At 40.6% G+C, this 14,591-nt stretch overlaps 1 protein-coding gene across 4 annotated transcripts in view; it reads left to right on the top strand.

Moving 5' to 3' along the window:
* Positions 1-14,591, top strand: part of lrba (LPS-responsive vesicle trafficking, beach and anchor containing) — a 166,576-nt gene that overhangs the window by 52,485 nt on the left and 99,500 nt on the right. For all 4 annotated transcript variants that reach the window (XM_017035168.2, XM_025058739.1, XM_017035167.2 and 1 more), the window contains 2 exons: positions 9,653-9,717; positions 11,709-11,817. In XM_017035168.2, the coding sequence (XP_016890657.1) occupies positions 9,653-9,717; positions 11,709-11,817 (174 nt within the window). The remainder of the gene's footprint in view (positions 1-9,652; positions 9,718-11,708; positions 11,818-14,591) is intronic.

Genomic DNA, 14,591 nt, shown 5'->3' with positions numbered 1-14,591 from the left:
AGGGCCATTTTGATCAGACATTAACTGTTTGGGTGGAATGTTGCCGTGTTGTCTGCTTTATTATTGATCCTGAATACACAAAGTGAAGATTAATGAGCGGAAACGATGGCAGCTATTGTGTGATAGACTCTAGTGGTGAAAAGAGAGAAAAATTATCCTTTTTTCCCCACCAATTTGACTGCATTATTTTGGTTTATAAGGTTTTAGCTTGTTTTGTGTGTGAAGACTAAAATTCCTACTAACCTAAACTAAAGATAATTTTTATAAACTAATAAGTTTAATTTAATCTCTTTATTTTTAATTATTTCATGGAGTTTGATTCCATTCCATAGGTTTAGTGTGTGAAGACTAAAACTCCTACTAACCTAAACTAAAGATAATCAATATTTAATTTAATCTCTTATTTTTAATAATTTCATGGAGTTTGATTCCATTCCATAAGTATATGTTTTTTAGGCTAAACTACTCTAACAGCATTACATAAAATCACAATCTCAACCATTGTGGAAGTTTTTCTTTAGTTTTTTTCTAATGAAGCAGCAATGGGAGTTTTCTCCTTACGAACATGGCCACAGTATTCCTTTTTGGTTTCTGAAGGTGATGTGCTTTTGTAAATGTCATGCACAGTCCATGAAGGTGAGAGTGAACCTCGTCTGCCGAGGCTCTTGGATGTACAAAGCCACTCTTCTCATGCCCCTGATTCACTCCGACAGTTTCACTTTCCCTCTCACACTTGTTTTCTCTCGTCTTTGTCATATTTACGACCGTCCCGTTGTTTCCTGGGCGCTCTTCTTGATACGGCTTCCACCCAAAACATCTGATTAATAAATAATGGCCCGCACAGGGGAAAGGGCTCTTCCTATCGCTCGCTGCCATCAGTCCAGAGCTTTGAGAAATCATCTCATCGGACACTGGACAGTCTACGATGAGAAGAGGCCCATAAATCTCCTCAGTAGCTGCATTTGTGTCCTGTAGATCAGCCATTATTGTCCGGCCCCTCTGTCAGCCCATCCATCCTTCTGCCATTTATCAAAGATGCATCCTGTACATGGAGCGGCGAGAGAGAGTGGTGGAGTGGACGCTGCTGGTTTCATGATGGTCAACATGAGGCTGGACAGACTTTTATTCCTCACTGTAACAAAGACACGGTTTCTGAAAAGTTTATTTTAAGTCCAGTTTGCACATGATTCTCATGTTGTGGAGTTTGTCCTCCTTCAAAACCATGGAATTTTGCATCTGGTTCCCAGTGCAAAGCAGGCGTCTCAAACTCAAATTACCCGGGGACACTCTTGCCAAGTACATTTTTTGACATTTAGTTGTGGGTTAATGCACAATAAAAACATAACACAATTTCTCCAAGCTCAAGTTAGATACAATAAAAACACAATTTCTCCAAGCTCAAGTTAGACATTGATTGTTAGTTAAAGAGTGCCCGTGTCCTGGGACTGGCAAAAGCTGTAGAAAAATGTTGTTCTTTGGCATTGTATCGTAAGGTACAAGCTGATACAAAGAAAATGCCATTCTGAGATACTTTAATGTATTTCTTTATATTGTCATTGTCGATCACAACAATAGAAATTAAATGTAAAATTATTTAAATCTGGCTTTAATTACACTATTTATTTTTATTTAAATCAACCCACAACAATCAGGACATCCTTACAGTGAAAAGTTTAGAACGACAAATTACAGTACAATTAATTGGGTTCTAAAAAAAAAAACTATATAAAATATTTGGAAATAGATTTACATAAAGATGTGAAAACTATATAAAATCTTTGGAAATAGATTTACATAAAGATGTGTTTATATGCACAATTCTGTGCTCCCAAATGCTTAAAAACCTACAATACTTACATCACAGCGACATGCAATCTGGTTAAGGTTCTATAAAAGAACATTTTTACTATCGTTGTACAACAACATGTCCAGAATTTAAAGACTGTTTTCAGGTTATTTCTTTTAGCTAATTAAATATATCGACCACACGTCCTAACTACACCACGACTAATGATATTTGTTTGTGTCCGGTGACGTGGATAATCTTTTCAAAGTAATCCAATAACGTCCTTGTTAACCTGCTAATCCAATGATCACACATTATCTTACTCTCCCAGCTTGTCTCACCAACACTAACCTGTTTAACAGATGGACACGTCTCTGCCAGTCAGCAAGGGAGAGAGACATTGACCTCCTAAAACACTTGGCTCTTCCTGACCCTTCACCTTTTGACCTCGGCGTTATAGTACAGAATTACAGAGGCATTAAAATTTAAACTCCTGCTGCCGTGGAACAGGACGAGACAGAATAATACAGTCAACATTAAAAACGTGTCATTAAGTCAGACCAGACTTGTAGCTATTTGTACCAAAAATATAAAAACCCACAGCCACCGTGTTGACCCGTAGGTGAAGTTACTTTTGTTTGTTTTATGACTTGTTCACATGCTGCTGCTTTTTTGTTCTTAATTTCAAGCCTGACGTCTGAATGGCTAACGAGTCATTTATATCTGTCAGTGGACACATTTCTGTGTCTGACTGCTAAGTGAGGCCTTGATGGATCAAGAGCAGACGTTGTATGTTGTATGAGCCACATGGGGAGCTGAAGGAGGTGAGAGAAGTGGCGAGGAATGCGATGAAACGGAGGGACGAAAATACTTTCGCCATCATTCTCCTCACAGTCGGACCCGTGTCCCGCTGTGCAGTGTAAGAGACTCTCAACGCTCAAGATCAATGCAGATCAGAGTGTTATTTTCTTAATCCCTCCCTGTTTGCCCTCGACCCGTGATCCGTTCCACTGCCTCTTTACAACCGTGCCACGCGGCTCAGTGTCCCTGCCGTCACTCCTCAGTTCCGAGGATAATATCGCTGTGTATTCTTTGAAAAGCTGCTCTCCGGTGAGACGTAGAGAAAACACACTAACACCAACTGGCACTTAATTCTGCTGGCTCCCTATCGCTGCCAACTATGCAGCAAGAGCAAGGACGGCGGGGTTTTGTTGTGTTGGAGGACCTCGGGGTCACGGGGTTTTCCTGACAGGAAGTGAAGTCTAGCTGAGAGGGGAGAGTGGGACGAGAGACTCCTAAAAAAAAAAAAAACTAAGTGGGTTTTTATATATGATTTCTAGGCCATTTTACAGTCAGCTGGCTCCAAGTGGCATGGAACTACAGGCTCTCAAGTGACAAGAAGTTTTTTTAAAAATTTACACACAACATTTAGTCCCGTTTCAAATAAATGCATTTTCATGACAGAGCCCTCTCCTTTTGACAAGCACTGGTAATGTAATGTTTTCCTACTCGACAGGTCCCATTACAAGACCGTGGAATGTGTTCTTATGGTCCCCCCCCGCTGTCCTCCCTCAGCCGTCCCACTGATAAAATCATATCTTATCTCAGCTCAAGAGCTGCATTTTTGACTGTAGTAAAAGAAAATATATAAAAGTCTTAGGCGTGATTTATTCATCCCTCAGCACACCTACGAGGCCAACGGCAGTGTTCGGAGTTGGATCAAGTATTTCTCAAGTGCTTTTATACAGAGCAGGGAGTTTTTAACACAGTATTTCTGGTCGTACTACTTGCCTTCAGGAAGCCAGTAGAAGCCGCAGTCAAATTCTTGAATTATTGTTTTTGTACCCAGTTTTAGATACACCTCCCTTAGTTGTTTTTTGTCGATTTATTTTTTTTTGGGGGGGGGGTGTAATAATGAAACGTAGTTGTCTCTTGTTGTGGAGTGCACTTTTGGATGGAAAAATTTGAATATCTATTACCATAATGCATTTAATTCTCTAACTTTCTATGGCTCCCCCTGTCTTTTTATGTTGCCAATGCAATAGGTATCAAGGGTAAGGGACTTTTCCGTTCCTGTTCAAAACAAATTGAACCAATTAATAAAAAGTTTGAAGGCATGCAGGGGGGAAAAAGCGAGCAAGTTTTCCAGTATTTTTTTTCTAATTAAATTCTAACTTTCTTTTTGAGCAGTGGTTGTATTCTTTTTTTGTCTTTATTTATGTGTTCCTCAAGCTGTACACATAAACATAGTTTTGGTTTGTATGTTTTACGCAGGGGAAGGCTGACTTCCTGTTTTTGTGTAAGTGTAGTCGAGAAAGTGTGAATGTATAAAGCACCCGTGGACGCTGTAACGTAAATATTTGCTGCTGCGTAAATATTTGGACATAAGTAAATATTCTCTCAGCTGTGAATTTGATCATGCAAACACCAATGTGACTGTCTGTTTCGCTTTTAGCAGATACCATCAGGACACGCACATGTGCTACGCACACGTGTACGACTGTGAGCTGAAGTAGACACGCCAGTGACAAGTTATACTCTGATACACGCAAACACAGCACGAACGGACAAATATGGACGCTACTCAGTCAGAATAATGATGGAAAAAAAACCCCATCACATTTGAACACTGCGTTTCGCCACTTTCTTAGTCACTGCCAAGTACGCATGATCGTTGTTCTGAGCAGACGGCCGATCATAAACATTTCACCCACTCCACTCTAGCGGTTCATTTCCTTCTTGCACTCATAAGACCACAAAAGTTTAATCCAAAAAGTCAAGTTTTCCCATCAATTTTCTTACGGCAGTCAGTCGTGGATTTATTTAAATGGAAGAAGAAGAAGGAGAAAAAAAAGCAGATGCATTGTTTCAGCTTGATGTAGTCTTATTGCAGTCTGACACTGCACATGTAACTGTGAAAGGAGTTATTATAAAAAAAAAATCAGTAGCTCTCAGCCTCTTTTCTATTGCTTATTGCTGCACTGCCACACTTGACAGTTGAATTTATGCTCTCGCTGTCTCATTTGAAGTTGAATTCCCTCAGCTTGTCAAATCAACAAATACTTGTGATTAGGAGTGATGCCACCGAATAGCAAAACTGACTTATTTATTATTTCGAGAGAGCTGAAGCGTTCCTTTCTTCGGTGTTGGAAAATGTTTTCCTTGTGTTGTGGCAGGGCCCATGTTTGAAAGGCAATTTTGCTCTGGAGGTCTGTGTTTTCTCACCACTGCTAGTGGTGTATTTAGATGTTGATTATGGATAATCAGCTGTAATGACGGAAGTGCGTGGCATGTGTGTTTAGACTCAATGCCACCATCGTGGAACACAGGCCGTTCAGACCCGTCTGGACTTCACACTGACACAGGGGGTTTCCATGAACAAATTACAGAAACGTAAATTAATTTTTTTTACTAATAGTCAATACATTAAATATTACCAAATAATAATACTTTCTCTACCACAGAGACCGAGATACATTTTTATACTCGTAGTGTAAGGCTCCTCAACCATCCTTCCCAATTCCTGTTTTATCTGGAACCTTCTCCACCATTTTGTTCCATATTTCTGTTTTTTATCTTTTATAAATGCTCAAAACATGTATCGAGAATGTACGGCAAATACACTGTGGTCATTTTTTTGCTCAATATTCCCCAGCACTAACATAAAGACAATGTTAATTATTGTCAACATTTCAAAGGAACCAGTATTCGAAAATAATCTTTAAACCTGTTACTAACTAAATTTGCACATTCAATACCACTTGATGATTCGTCAACAAACAAAATATTAAATCTGGTCTGACTGGGCGTCTGACCTGAAGTCAAAGCCTCCGTAAACATATAGGGTTTAGTGGTATTTTAAGCTCAATGTGCCAGAGGAACACTTTTTTTCCCCACAGCATGTGCAAATAACATCATGTGCATCAACTATATCAACTAACAACCAAGTGAATGGATGGTGGAATTACTGGATATATAGTGTGCACCATTCTGGCCAAGCGGTGAATGGGTTTAAATCTGTATAATTTCACAAATCATTTTTGACAGCCCGAGGTTTTGTTTCTTTTTCTGACATTTAATGCAACTGTGTATTTATATTCTTTAATGCTGAATATGCACAGTCTCAGGATTACATTTCAACGTAGCCATACGTGTACAAGTGATCATGTGACAAACAAACTCTTGAGTCTAGTTTCTCATCAAGACCAAAAACAGCCCTCTTTCTGGTCCTATCATCTGTTAGAAGGTCAGGTTAAAGGTGAGGGGTCACAAATGGCTGCTTGTATCCTCTCATCAGGGCTGCTGTGGTCATGGCCCCTATCACAGCCATAAAAGCGGTGACACCGCTGACCAGGGCGGCCAAAATCCAATATTCTATCACTGACCTGTCCGTTATTTCCTTTTTGTCATCAGGAGATGTCCCTCAGATCAGGATCATTGCTTTTTTAATTCAACTAGAAAGAGCCATTTCTTAGCCCGTAATGACACCATTAGTCTTGCTATCACCTTTGTCAGTGTCCACCGAAATGCCAATACCCTACATGCTGTTCGTCAAACCTAATTTAGAGCCCAGGCCTTTGGAAGCGATAGTCGCTCTCATTTCTGCTGAAGAAGCAGAAATCCAGCATTTCTGTTCATCTGCGCGAGTCGGGCTTTATTTACGGCATCTCTTCCTGTGGTGCTTTGTCGATACCCGGCAGCTCCGTTCATTCCAGCGTGGGTGTCCGCACCGCCACGGGCTTACACTCATGGTTAATGTCCTTCAACTATAGTCTGTACTTTAACTAGAAAGTCCCAAGGCTGCTCTTACACTTCCTCCAGAGCGAGTCGCAGCCACAGAAATCTCTGCCAGTCCTCAACTCCTAAACAGTTTCCACTCTGAGCCCAGACTTTTATTCCCTCTGTGCCCTCTTTGTTTGGCAGGAATTGTAAACACGGTCAATGTCGATACAGTCGTGCAGGATAAAACAGCACTTGTAAATTGAGGTTAAGTGTCAGATACTAGAGCTGTAACCGACAATTATACTCTGTATCGATCAAGATGTTGATTAACGTCTTACTTTTTAAAATCTACTTTTGTGACAGCCCTTATTAGGACATTTTATCCTGAACTGTACACACCAGGGAGTATTTTTATTTATTTAATTTGCAATGAAATTCAATGAACTTGCACTAAGCAGGAAAATGTTTATATTTATCTATTTTTGACAAATTTACACTCCCTCCATATATAAAATATCTGAACAGAAAGTGAGCAGAGCTTACACTAACAGTGCATGTCTTTGAAAACACTGTCGTTTGTAGGTAGGTTAGTTTTAGTGGATGGTTAAAAAACTCTCAACAAAAAGTAAATTTCAGACCTTAACTAGTATTGTACCGATACTAGTTATCAGTACAGAGTTTGGTGGATTCCTCGTACTAAAGTTAAAATCTGGACTATCTTCATTTCTTCAAGACATTTCAACTCTTATCCAATAGGCTTCTAATCAGTCATTAGTTGTGTAATATATGCAGGCCTGGTACAAATCTCTCATGTTAAAGTGAGGTTTTTAAATCATCACAATCAGACAAATGTTTTTGTGTCAGTGAAAAATTTTTTAGTAAACCGATCTTTCCTTCCGTCTCGTAGCCCTGATATCCCGGTCCCTGTGGGCTCTCTAGGTTTAGGGAAAGGCCAGTCTCTACATAAACACACAGTTTCCTCTATCAGCTCAAGACATGATGACAGCACAGCTCAAAAGAGTTTATACTTCAGCTTCACGTACACACTGCAGGCCTTGTGCTTGTACCAGAGTCATTTACATGCTTAAGTAAATTTGCTTTGTCAAGCATTCTGCTGACATGATTTTTTAAAATCTACATTTGTGACGGCCCTTATCCCTTTAGGACATTTTATCCTGAACTGTACACCTTTTTAAAATCTACTTTTGTGACAGCCCTTATTAGGACATTTTATCCTGAACTGTACACACCACGGAGTATTTTTATTTATTTAATTTGCAATGAAATTCAATGAACTTGCACTAAGCAGGAAAATGTTTATATTTATCTATTTTTGACAAATTTACACTCCCTCCATATTTAACATAACTGAACAGAAAGTGAGCAGAGCTTACACTAACAGTCCTCTTCTTTTACGTAAACAAAGTGTCACGTTTGTAGGTAGGTTAGTTTTAGTGGAGCATGTCTTTGAAAACACTGTCGTTTGTAGGTAGGTTAGTTTTAGTGGATGGTTAAAAAACTCTCAACAAAAAGTAAATTTCAGACCTTAACTAGTATTGTGCCGATACTAGTTATCAGTACAGAGTTTAGTGGATCCCTCGTACTAAAGTTAAAATCTGGACTATCTTCATTTCTTCAAGACATTTCAACTCTTATCCAATAGGCTCCCTCGTACTAAAGTTGAAATCTGGACTATCTTCATTTCAGACATTTCAACTCTTATCCAATAGGCTTCTAATCAGTCATTAGTTGTGTAATATATGCAGGCCTGGTACAAATCTCTCATGTTAAAGTGAGGTTTTTAAATCATCACAATCAGACAAATGTTTTTGTGTCAGTGAAAAATTTTTTAGTAAACCGATCTTTCCTTCCGTCTCGTAGCCCTGATATCCCGGTCCCTGTGGGCTCTCTAGGTTTAGGGAAAGGCCAGTCTCTACATAAACACACAGTTTCCTCTATCAGCTCAAGACATGATGACAGCACAGCTCAAAAGAGTTTATACTTCAGCTTCACGTACACACTGCAGGCCTTGTGCTTGTACCAGAGTCATTTACATGCTTAAGTAAATTTGCTTTGTCAAGCATTCTGCTGACATGACAATTAGTACATGCTTGAGCTGAGGTGAGGTTTTGCGTTGTGATTAATAGCTTTTAAAGGTGTAGTCTGGTAGTTTAAGGCTCAAAACCAAAGTTTTTCATACATCATTTTTTTTCCTGTCCCCAGAGAGGAAGAAGGGGAAAAAGCGCCGTGAGGTTCAGACAGGCCCCATGACCTTGTTGCTTTATTATTCTTTTGACGGTTGTGTTGAAGGTGTTGAAATATTAAACAGAACATGGGAGATGATGACCGCTGTGTTTCCCTTCTCTCGTTGTCCCCGCAAACTGGAGGATTTAAGGTCGACACGGCTGCGGTCAGATTGTTTAGACTGACACCTTGAACCATAACGGGAGTCAAAGAGAGGAGGAAATATGTGTATTTACTTGTGATAAATGCGCGCCCAACGCGGTTCTTTCACTCTTTTCCGACAGTCTGTCGGGTCATTTTACTCCCTGAAGCTGTAGATTAATGTTTGTAGATGATTTTTTTTTATTTAGCGTACGTGGTTTACAGCGTCAGTAAAACTCAGAGAGGAACATAAACTGTGGAGGCGACAGGGTTTACTGACGGAAAACCCTGTAGATGTCGTTAGCACAGTGTTGGTATTTGTTGTCAATGGTTTTGTGAAATCAACATGTTTATATATGTATATATATGAATGTATATATTTATGTATATATGTATATATGTAGAAACATGTATGATTGTATATATAGATGTATTTATATCTATATATAAAAAAACAAGTCTATTTATACTCCATATAACTGCAAACACTCATTCTAGCATTGTTTCCATCAGACAATTCCTTTTTTCTAGAATTCCGGGGGACGTCAGGTCACACCCTGCTTCATTGCCTCATCTAAGGGCTGAAATCTGGTTCCTTTCAAACATTTCTGCAAATAAGAAAATTGATTTTAAAGCTTTAATACCTTTAAGAGGTTTCCATGCAGCTTGTTTGCTTTGATATCAAAATTTAAGGGTCAAAAAAATATGATAAAACCGACATTGACAAACTTTGATTTTTTGTTTTGTTTTTGTTTTTAGGAATGGCAGAACTCTATCCAGAAGAACGCCGGCCTTGCCTTTATCGAGTTGGTCAACGAGGGCAGGTAGGTCACTCAAATTATACGTTTAGTCTTCAAACCTCTGGGACATTTTTTTATTTTATTTCACAGCCCCCGTATTAGTTCCTCCACACCTGAGGCCTTCAGTGTCCCTGAGGCTGTAGAGAGGGGGTGTCCTTTCAAGTTTCTGAACCACCGTCAGGGGCTAGTGATGTAGAAGGGTTTGAGAGCGCGTTGATTGAGAACTCTTGTGTTCAGGCTCCATTCAATACCTGCTCCTCCCAGAGGGGATAGGGAGTGGGAGAGTGGTGAGTTAGAATGTGACACAGGCTCTGATCTCTGGGTTTGCTGCCACACCTGGGAAATGGCTCTTGATTTCCCAATTACTTCTCCCTCAGTATAAACAAAAGGCTGAACCTCAGTTTGTCCTCAGTCACAGATGTCTCCAAATGTCCTGTTTTATCAAACATGATGCAGTAATACACATACACTATGTTAAAGTACTGCGTATCTGCTGTGTTTTACTGTTTGATTATATTATATATACTATATTGACAATTACATTATTATTATTGCTGTGATGTCCCTGCACTATTTTCACTGCATCTCATGTAGTCTGCACCAGTGGTTTCGTGAGGGGCAAGCCCTCTAAGGGGGCCTTTCCAAAGTGAGGGGCAAGCCCTCCAAGGGGGCCTACTGCAGGCGGCATGCAGCAGTTTTTATATTTATTCTTCATGGGTAATTTCAAATCATATTACCTACAGTTGGCAAATGAATTTTAATTTAAAGAAATTGTTCCTTATTGTTGCCACAGTAACAACTTAATTGTAATTTTTCTATGAGAACAGCAGTTTGTAGGGATAACTGTACTGTAAATAAAGTTAAGCTATGAAGTTAGGTTTTTTTCTACCCATAATGCATTTAAATTACAATTCGTTTTAAATGAAGTGGGAGGGAAAATTATGACTGTGTGTAGCTATATTGTCAACATATTTATGCTAATTCCTAAATGATTAATCACCAATATATGATATCAAATAATCCAAAGATTGATTGATTTGAGTTCATATGTGTAGTTACCTTTCTCCCATTCTGAGAGGAGACAGTGTGACACTCCACAGTCTATAACATAGAGTGTCAGACAGTATAGAGTCCGTACCTGTGAAGACCTATAAAGCTGTGTTTTACTGATCCTCGTACAGTCAGAGTTCACAGCAGCATGAAGACGGGCAGTGGCGCAGTTATTGATAGCCTGGCCTGTAGTGAAGGCCATAGAAGCAGCAGAGGCCCCGGCACCTCCGCTCCCCTGCTACCCTGTGCTGAAACAGCAGGCTTAGGTTACATCTACCTCTGACCCTTAAACCCCCACCCCCCCCATCAGCCCCAGCACTGGGCCTCTCCAAGCCCTCGCTCTGGTCCCTGTTCTGTTATTGTTCCACTTTGCACACTTCTGACCTTCGGGGCTTTAGAGAGGTTTATTCGACTTGCGCGCACACACACACACACACCCACAGACACACACAGACACACACAGACACACACAGACACACACAGACACACACAGACACACACAGACACACACAGACACACACAGACACACACAGACACACACAGACACACACAGACACACACAGACACACACACACTGTGCATACATGTTTAATCAACACTGTTGAAAGTAGTTAGAGTGAGTTAGGTTGAGGAAGATATCGTCCCTGTGGTCAGATTCAAACGGTCAACAATCTATTAGCACCTGTCCCCCTGTGAAGGAATATATCTGGTTTGTTTTTGCTTCACAATTAGATTTTCTGCCCATTTTTCACGGTTCTTTTTCGACATTTTACAGCTATTTCATGGTTGTTCCTCTGCTGGTCATCACAGTTTTCTACCAATGTTGAAACAAATATTTTGGACTTGGAAAAACAAGAAATGCATTCATTACAACTGTCTACAAGGACAAGTTTAAACGTTGATTGTTGATGGATATTAAAAGTGTCCAAGTGGTCGTGACGTTCACTCTCTCTCCTTTTTGACAGATTGCTGAGTCACACCATGAAGGACCACCTGGTCCGTGTGGCCAACGAAGCAGAGTTTATCCTCAGCCGACAGAGAGCTGAAGACATCCACAAACACGCAGAGTTTGAGGTAAGACGTGGGAAACTTGTTACCTGGCCTCTAACATAGTGAAATGTTTTTTTTATTCTTCTAAAATTATGATTATATACAAAAACTAATTCAACAAAAAGAAATGTCTCAGCCGTCGCCAGAAATTTGTGATGTCCAAATGGGGCCTCCAGCCAAAAAAAAAAAACAAAAACTGGGAAGCACTGGCTTAATCTGTCGTCAGCTTGATGCAACCTGACTTATTTCTAGGATATTGAAGGCATCGTAGCTTATTTAAGACGTCCTGTCTCAGAGAGCACAACATGGATATTATTCAGTTTAACTGCAAGCAGCTGCACCGTGGGTACAGGAAGGTGATATATGGTGTTGGAGGAGAAACCTGTTAAATCTTTTCTTCTTTTTTTTTTTCACTAAATTTTCACTAAATTCTCAAGTCAAGGAGTCAAAGGGCTTTAGTTTGATATATTTTTTCATTTGTAGGGTACACTTTCTAAATCAAGAAGTTTTAATTGATGGTCATTTTAGTGAACACACTTGATGAAGGAAGTAAAGAGCGTTGGAGAGTGAGGGGATGAAAGATTACTTCCAGCGACTACTTTCAAAATCTGTCAAATTTCAGCCGATGTCAAAAGAAACCCTGAAGGAGAAGTGTTTACTTTTTAAACGTAACCCTTTGCTAATCACGACCGTGCTCACACTCACACTGGAAAAATCTCAGGCCGCAGATCGGACTTGGCACACGCATCACTCAACAAACATTGTGTAGCGTTAATTTATTCCTCTGCCCCCCCCCGCCCGCCCCTCCCTCTCACTCTTGAACTGCTCCCCTGAAACGTAACGTCTGACCCTCCTTCTCCTAACGACGCTCAGCACAAAAGTTGCTATTCACGGCGAGCTGCTGGGCGAGCTCCGTCCTGACCCGTGGGCATCCCCTCGCTGCCCGCTTTCCCAGGTCCAAATCTGTTAGAGTCTCCCTTCTGCTTTCTAGATTTCTCCGAAATCATTTCCTGTCCCACCGAGATCCCGTCTGTTACACTCCCAGGGGGGGTGTATTTTGCCAGTGACAGGAATATGGCATCCTCCCCTCTCCTATGGACTTCCCTCCCTCATTTCTCAGGAACCTGCCAGTACTTAAAGCTGCAGACAGACCTGAGAGGTGCTGCTCTGAAGAGTGGTCTGTCTGTAAACCCGCCGAGCCCAACCTTTCTCCCCCCGTTTTGCTGTAAAATGCAATACTTTTTTTGAAAGGTTCAAGGAAGGGTCTCTCTCTCTCTCTCTCTCTTACATTGGGCCTAAAGTAAATTCCCTCAAGGGTTCTGAAAGTCAATCAGAGGTGGTCGGAGCACAACTCCTGCACATCAAAGTTAGTCTGTTACACAGTGGTCTCCTACCGCTGTAGGCCGCCTGTCCACGTGAGTGACAGCCTGCTCTCCTCAGTTCTATCTCGGCTCCAAGTGTCAATCATTTGCGCAGAATTCCCGGCCGTGAGCTAACCTTATCATTATCAGCACAGAGCTGCAGCGCGATTTGGTTCTTCTGTGGTGATTTTTGCAGATTCTTTTCACACTGCTCCATGTCCACATAAGGAATGGGAGTATGTTGTCCCCCCTGTGAAAGTTAATATACACAATGTCTCAAGAGGTGGCTGTTTTCGTCTGACCCAGTTGCATGTGAGATGACAGGCAGACAGACGGACAGACTTGGCAGGCAGTCTGTGTATGACAGCCTGAAATGATCCCGACTGGACCAGTCTGTGTGTTTGGAGGAGACGTCTCTTCTTTCTTTAAAAACTGACAAACATCGGCATGAGTTTACCAATGTCTGATTTAACACTGTTCATTAAACAAATGTTTTTTTAAATTTTTTTTATAAAATAGTTTTTTAGTGGCTTATACTGTTGGTCTATGTCTCCATGTTACGTCAACTCCTTTGTGTCTACCTGTTGTTTAAAGCTGAGGCCCGCAGCTCTTTCTTAGGCCCAGACTGAGAGGGAACTCCCAACAATGTCAAAAATAAAAGTCTTTAATGTTAGGCCTAGCCTTCTGTATACAACCTCCTTGTTATTTTGCACAGATTCTTACAACAACGTATCGTAGATTTTACGACCCCCACCGCGGTACCCCAACCCTCTGGTTGAAACGATAAGCTGTGGATGAGAATGTAGAAATGAAAGTCCTCCTGCCGTCAGCACGTCTCTCAACATGAGATGAATAATCTTCGCATGTTAAGTGAATCTGGACGGACTAAAAGGCGAGCACCAAGGACGAGGTTTCTGCAGTTCTCTTTCTGAGTAGTGCTGTTCTGCTGATGACTCTGCCAGCTGGGACGACATGGTGGAGCAGTGGTCAACAGTGGTGCTCTATGGCAGAAGGGTCCCTGGTTTGAAACTTAACACAACCTCTGTATCAGAGGGTATGGAGAAAAATGTCCTCCTACTATTTGATTTGTGACGTCAGAGTTTGTGGTCACCATCATTATTTTCAATATTATTTTTTTGTTCAATTCCATTGTTAATTCTGCTAAATTTACTGCCAAATTATATCATCTATTTTCCTAGAAATAATCATAAAACATATTTATCAAAAACAATTCAACAAAAACAGTCTCTTTTCAGATATTAACAGTTGTCATCTGTAGGAAAAAAAGCTAGAAAAAAAACATTAGCATGTTGCCATAACAGGCTGATGTGAGATTGTGTAGTTCAAGAAAAGTGTTGTTTTTGTTGTTGTTGTTTTTTTGTGTCCTTTCGTTCGTAACTCGGCCTTCGTTTGCGGTCGTCCTGTATCAGATCCACA

The sequence above is a fragment of the Cynoglossus semilaevis genome, chromosome 9, assembly GCF_000523025.1.
Source record: "Cynoglossus semilaevis isolate Cse_v1.0 chromosome 9, Cse_v1.0, whole genome shotgun sequence".
Lineage (NCBI taxonomy): Eukaryota > Metazoa > Chordata > Actinopteri > Pleuronectiformes > Cynoglossidae > Cynoglossus > Cynoglossus semilaevis.
The sequence above is the reverse complement of the archived record's forward strand: the minus strand, read 5'-3'. Positions and strand labels throughout refer to the sequence as shown.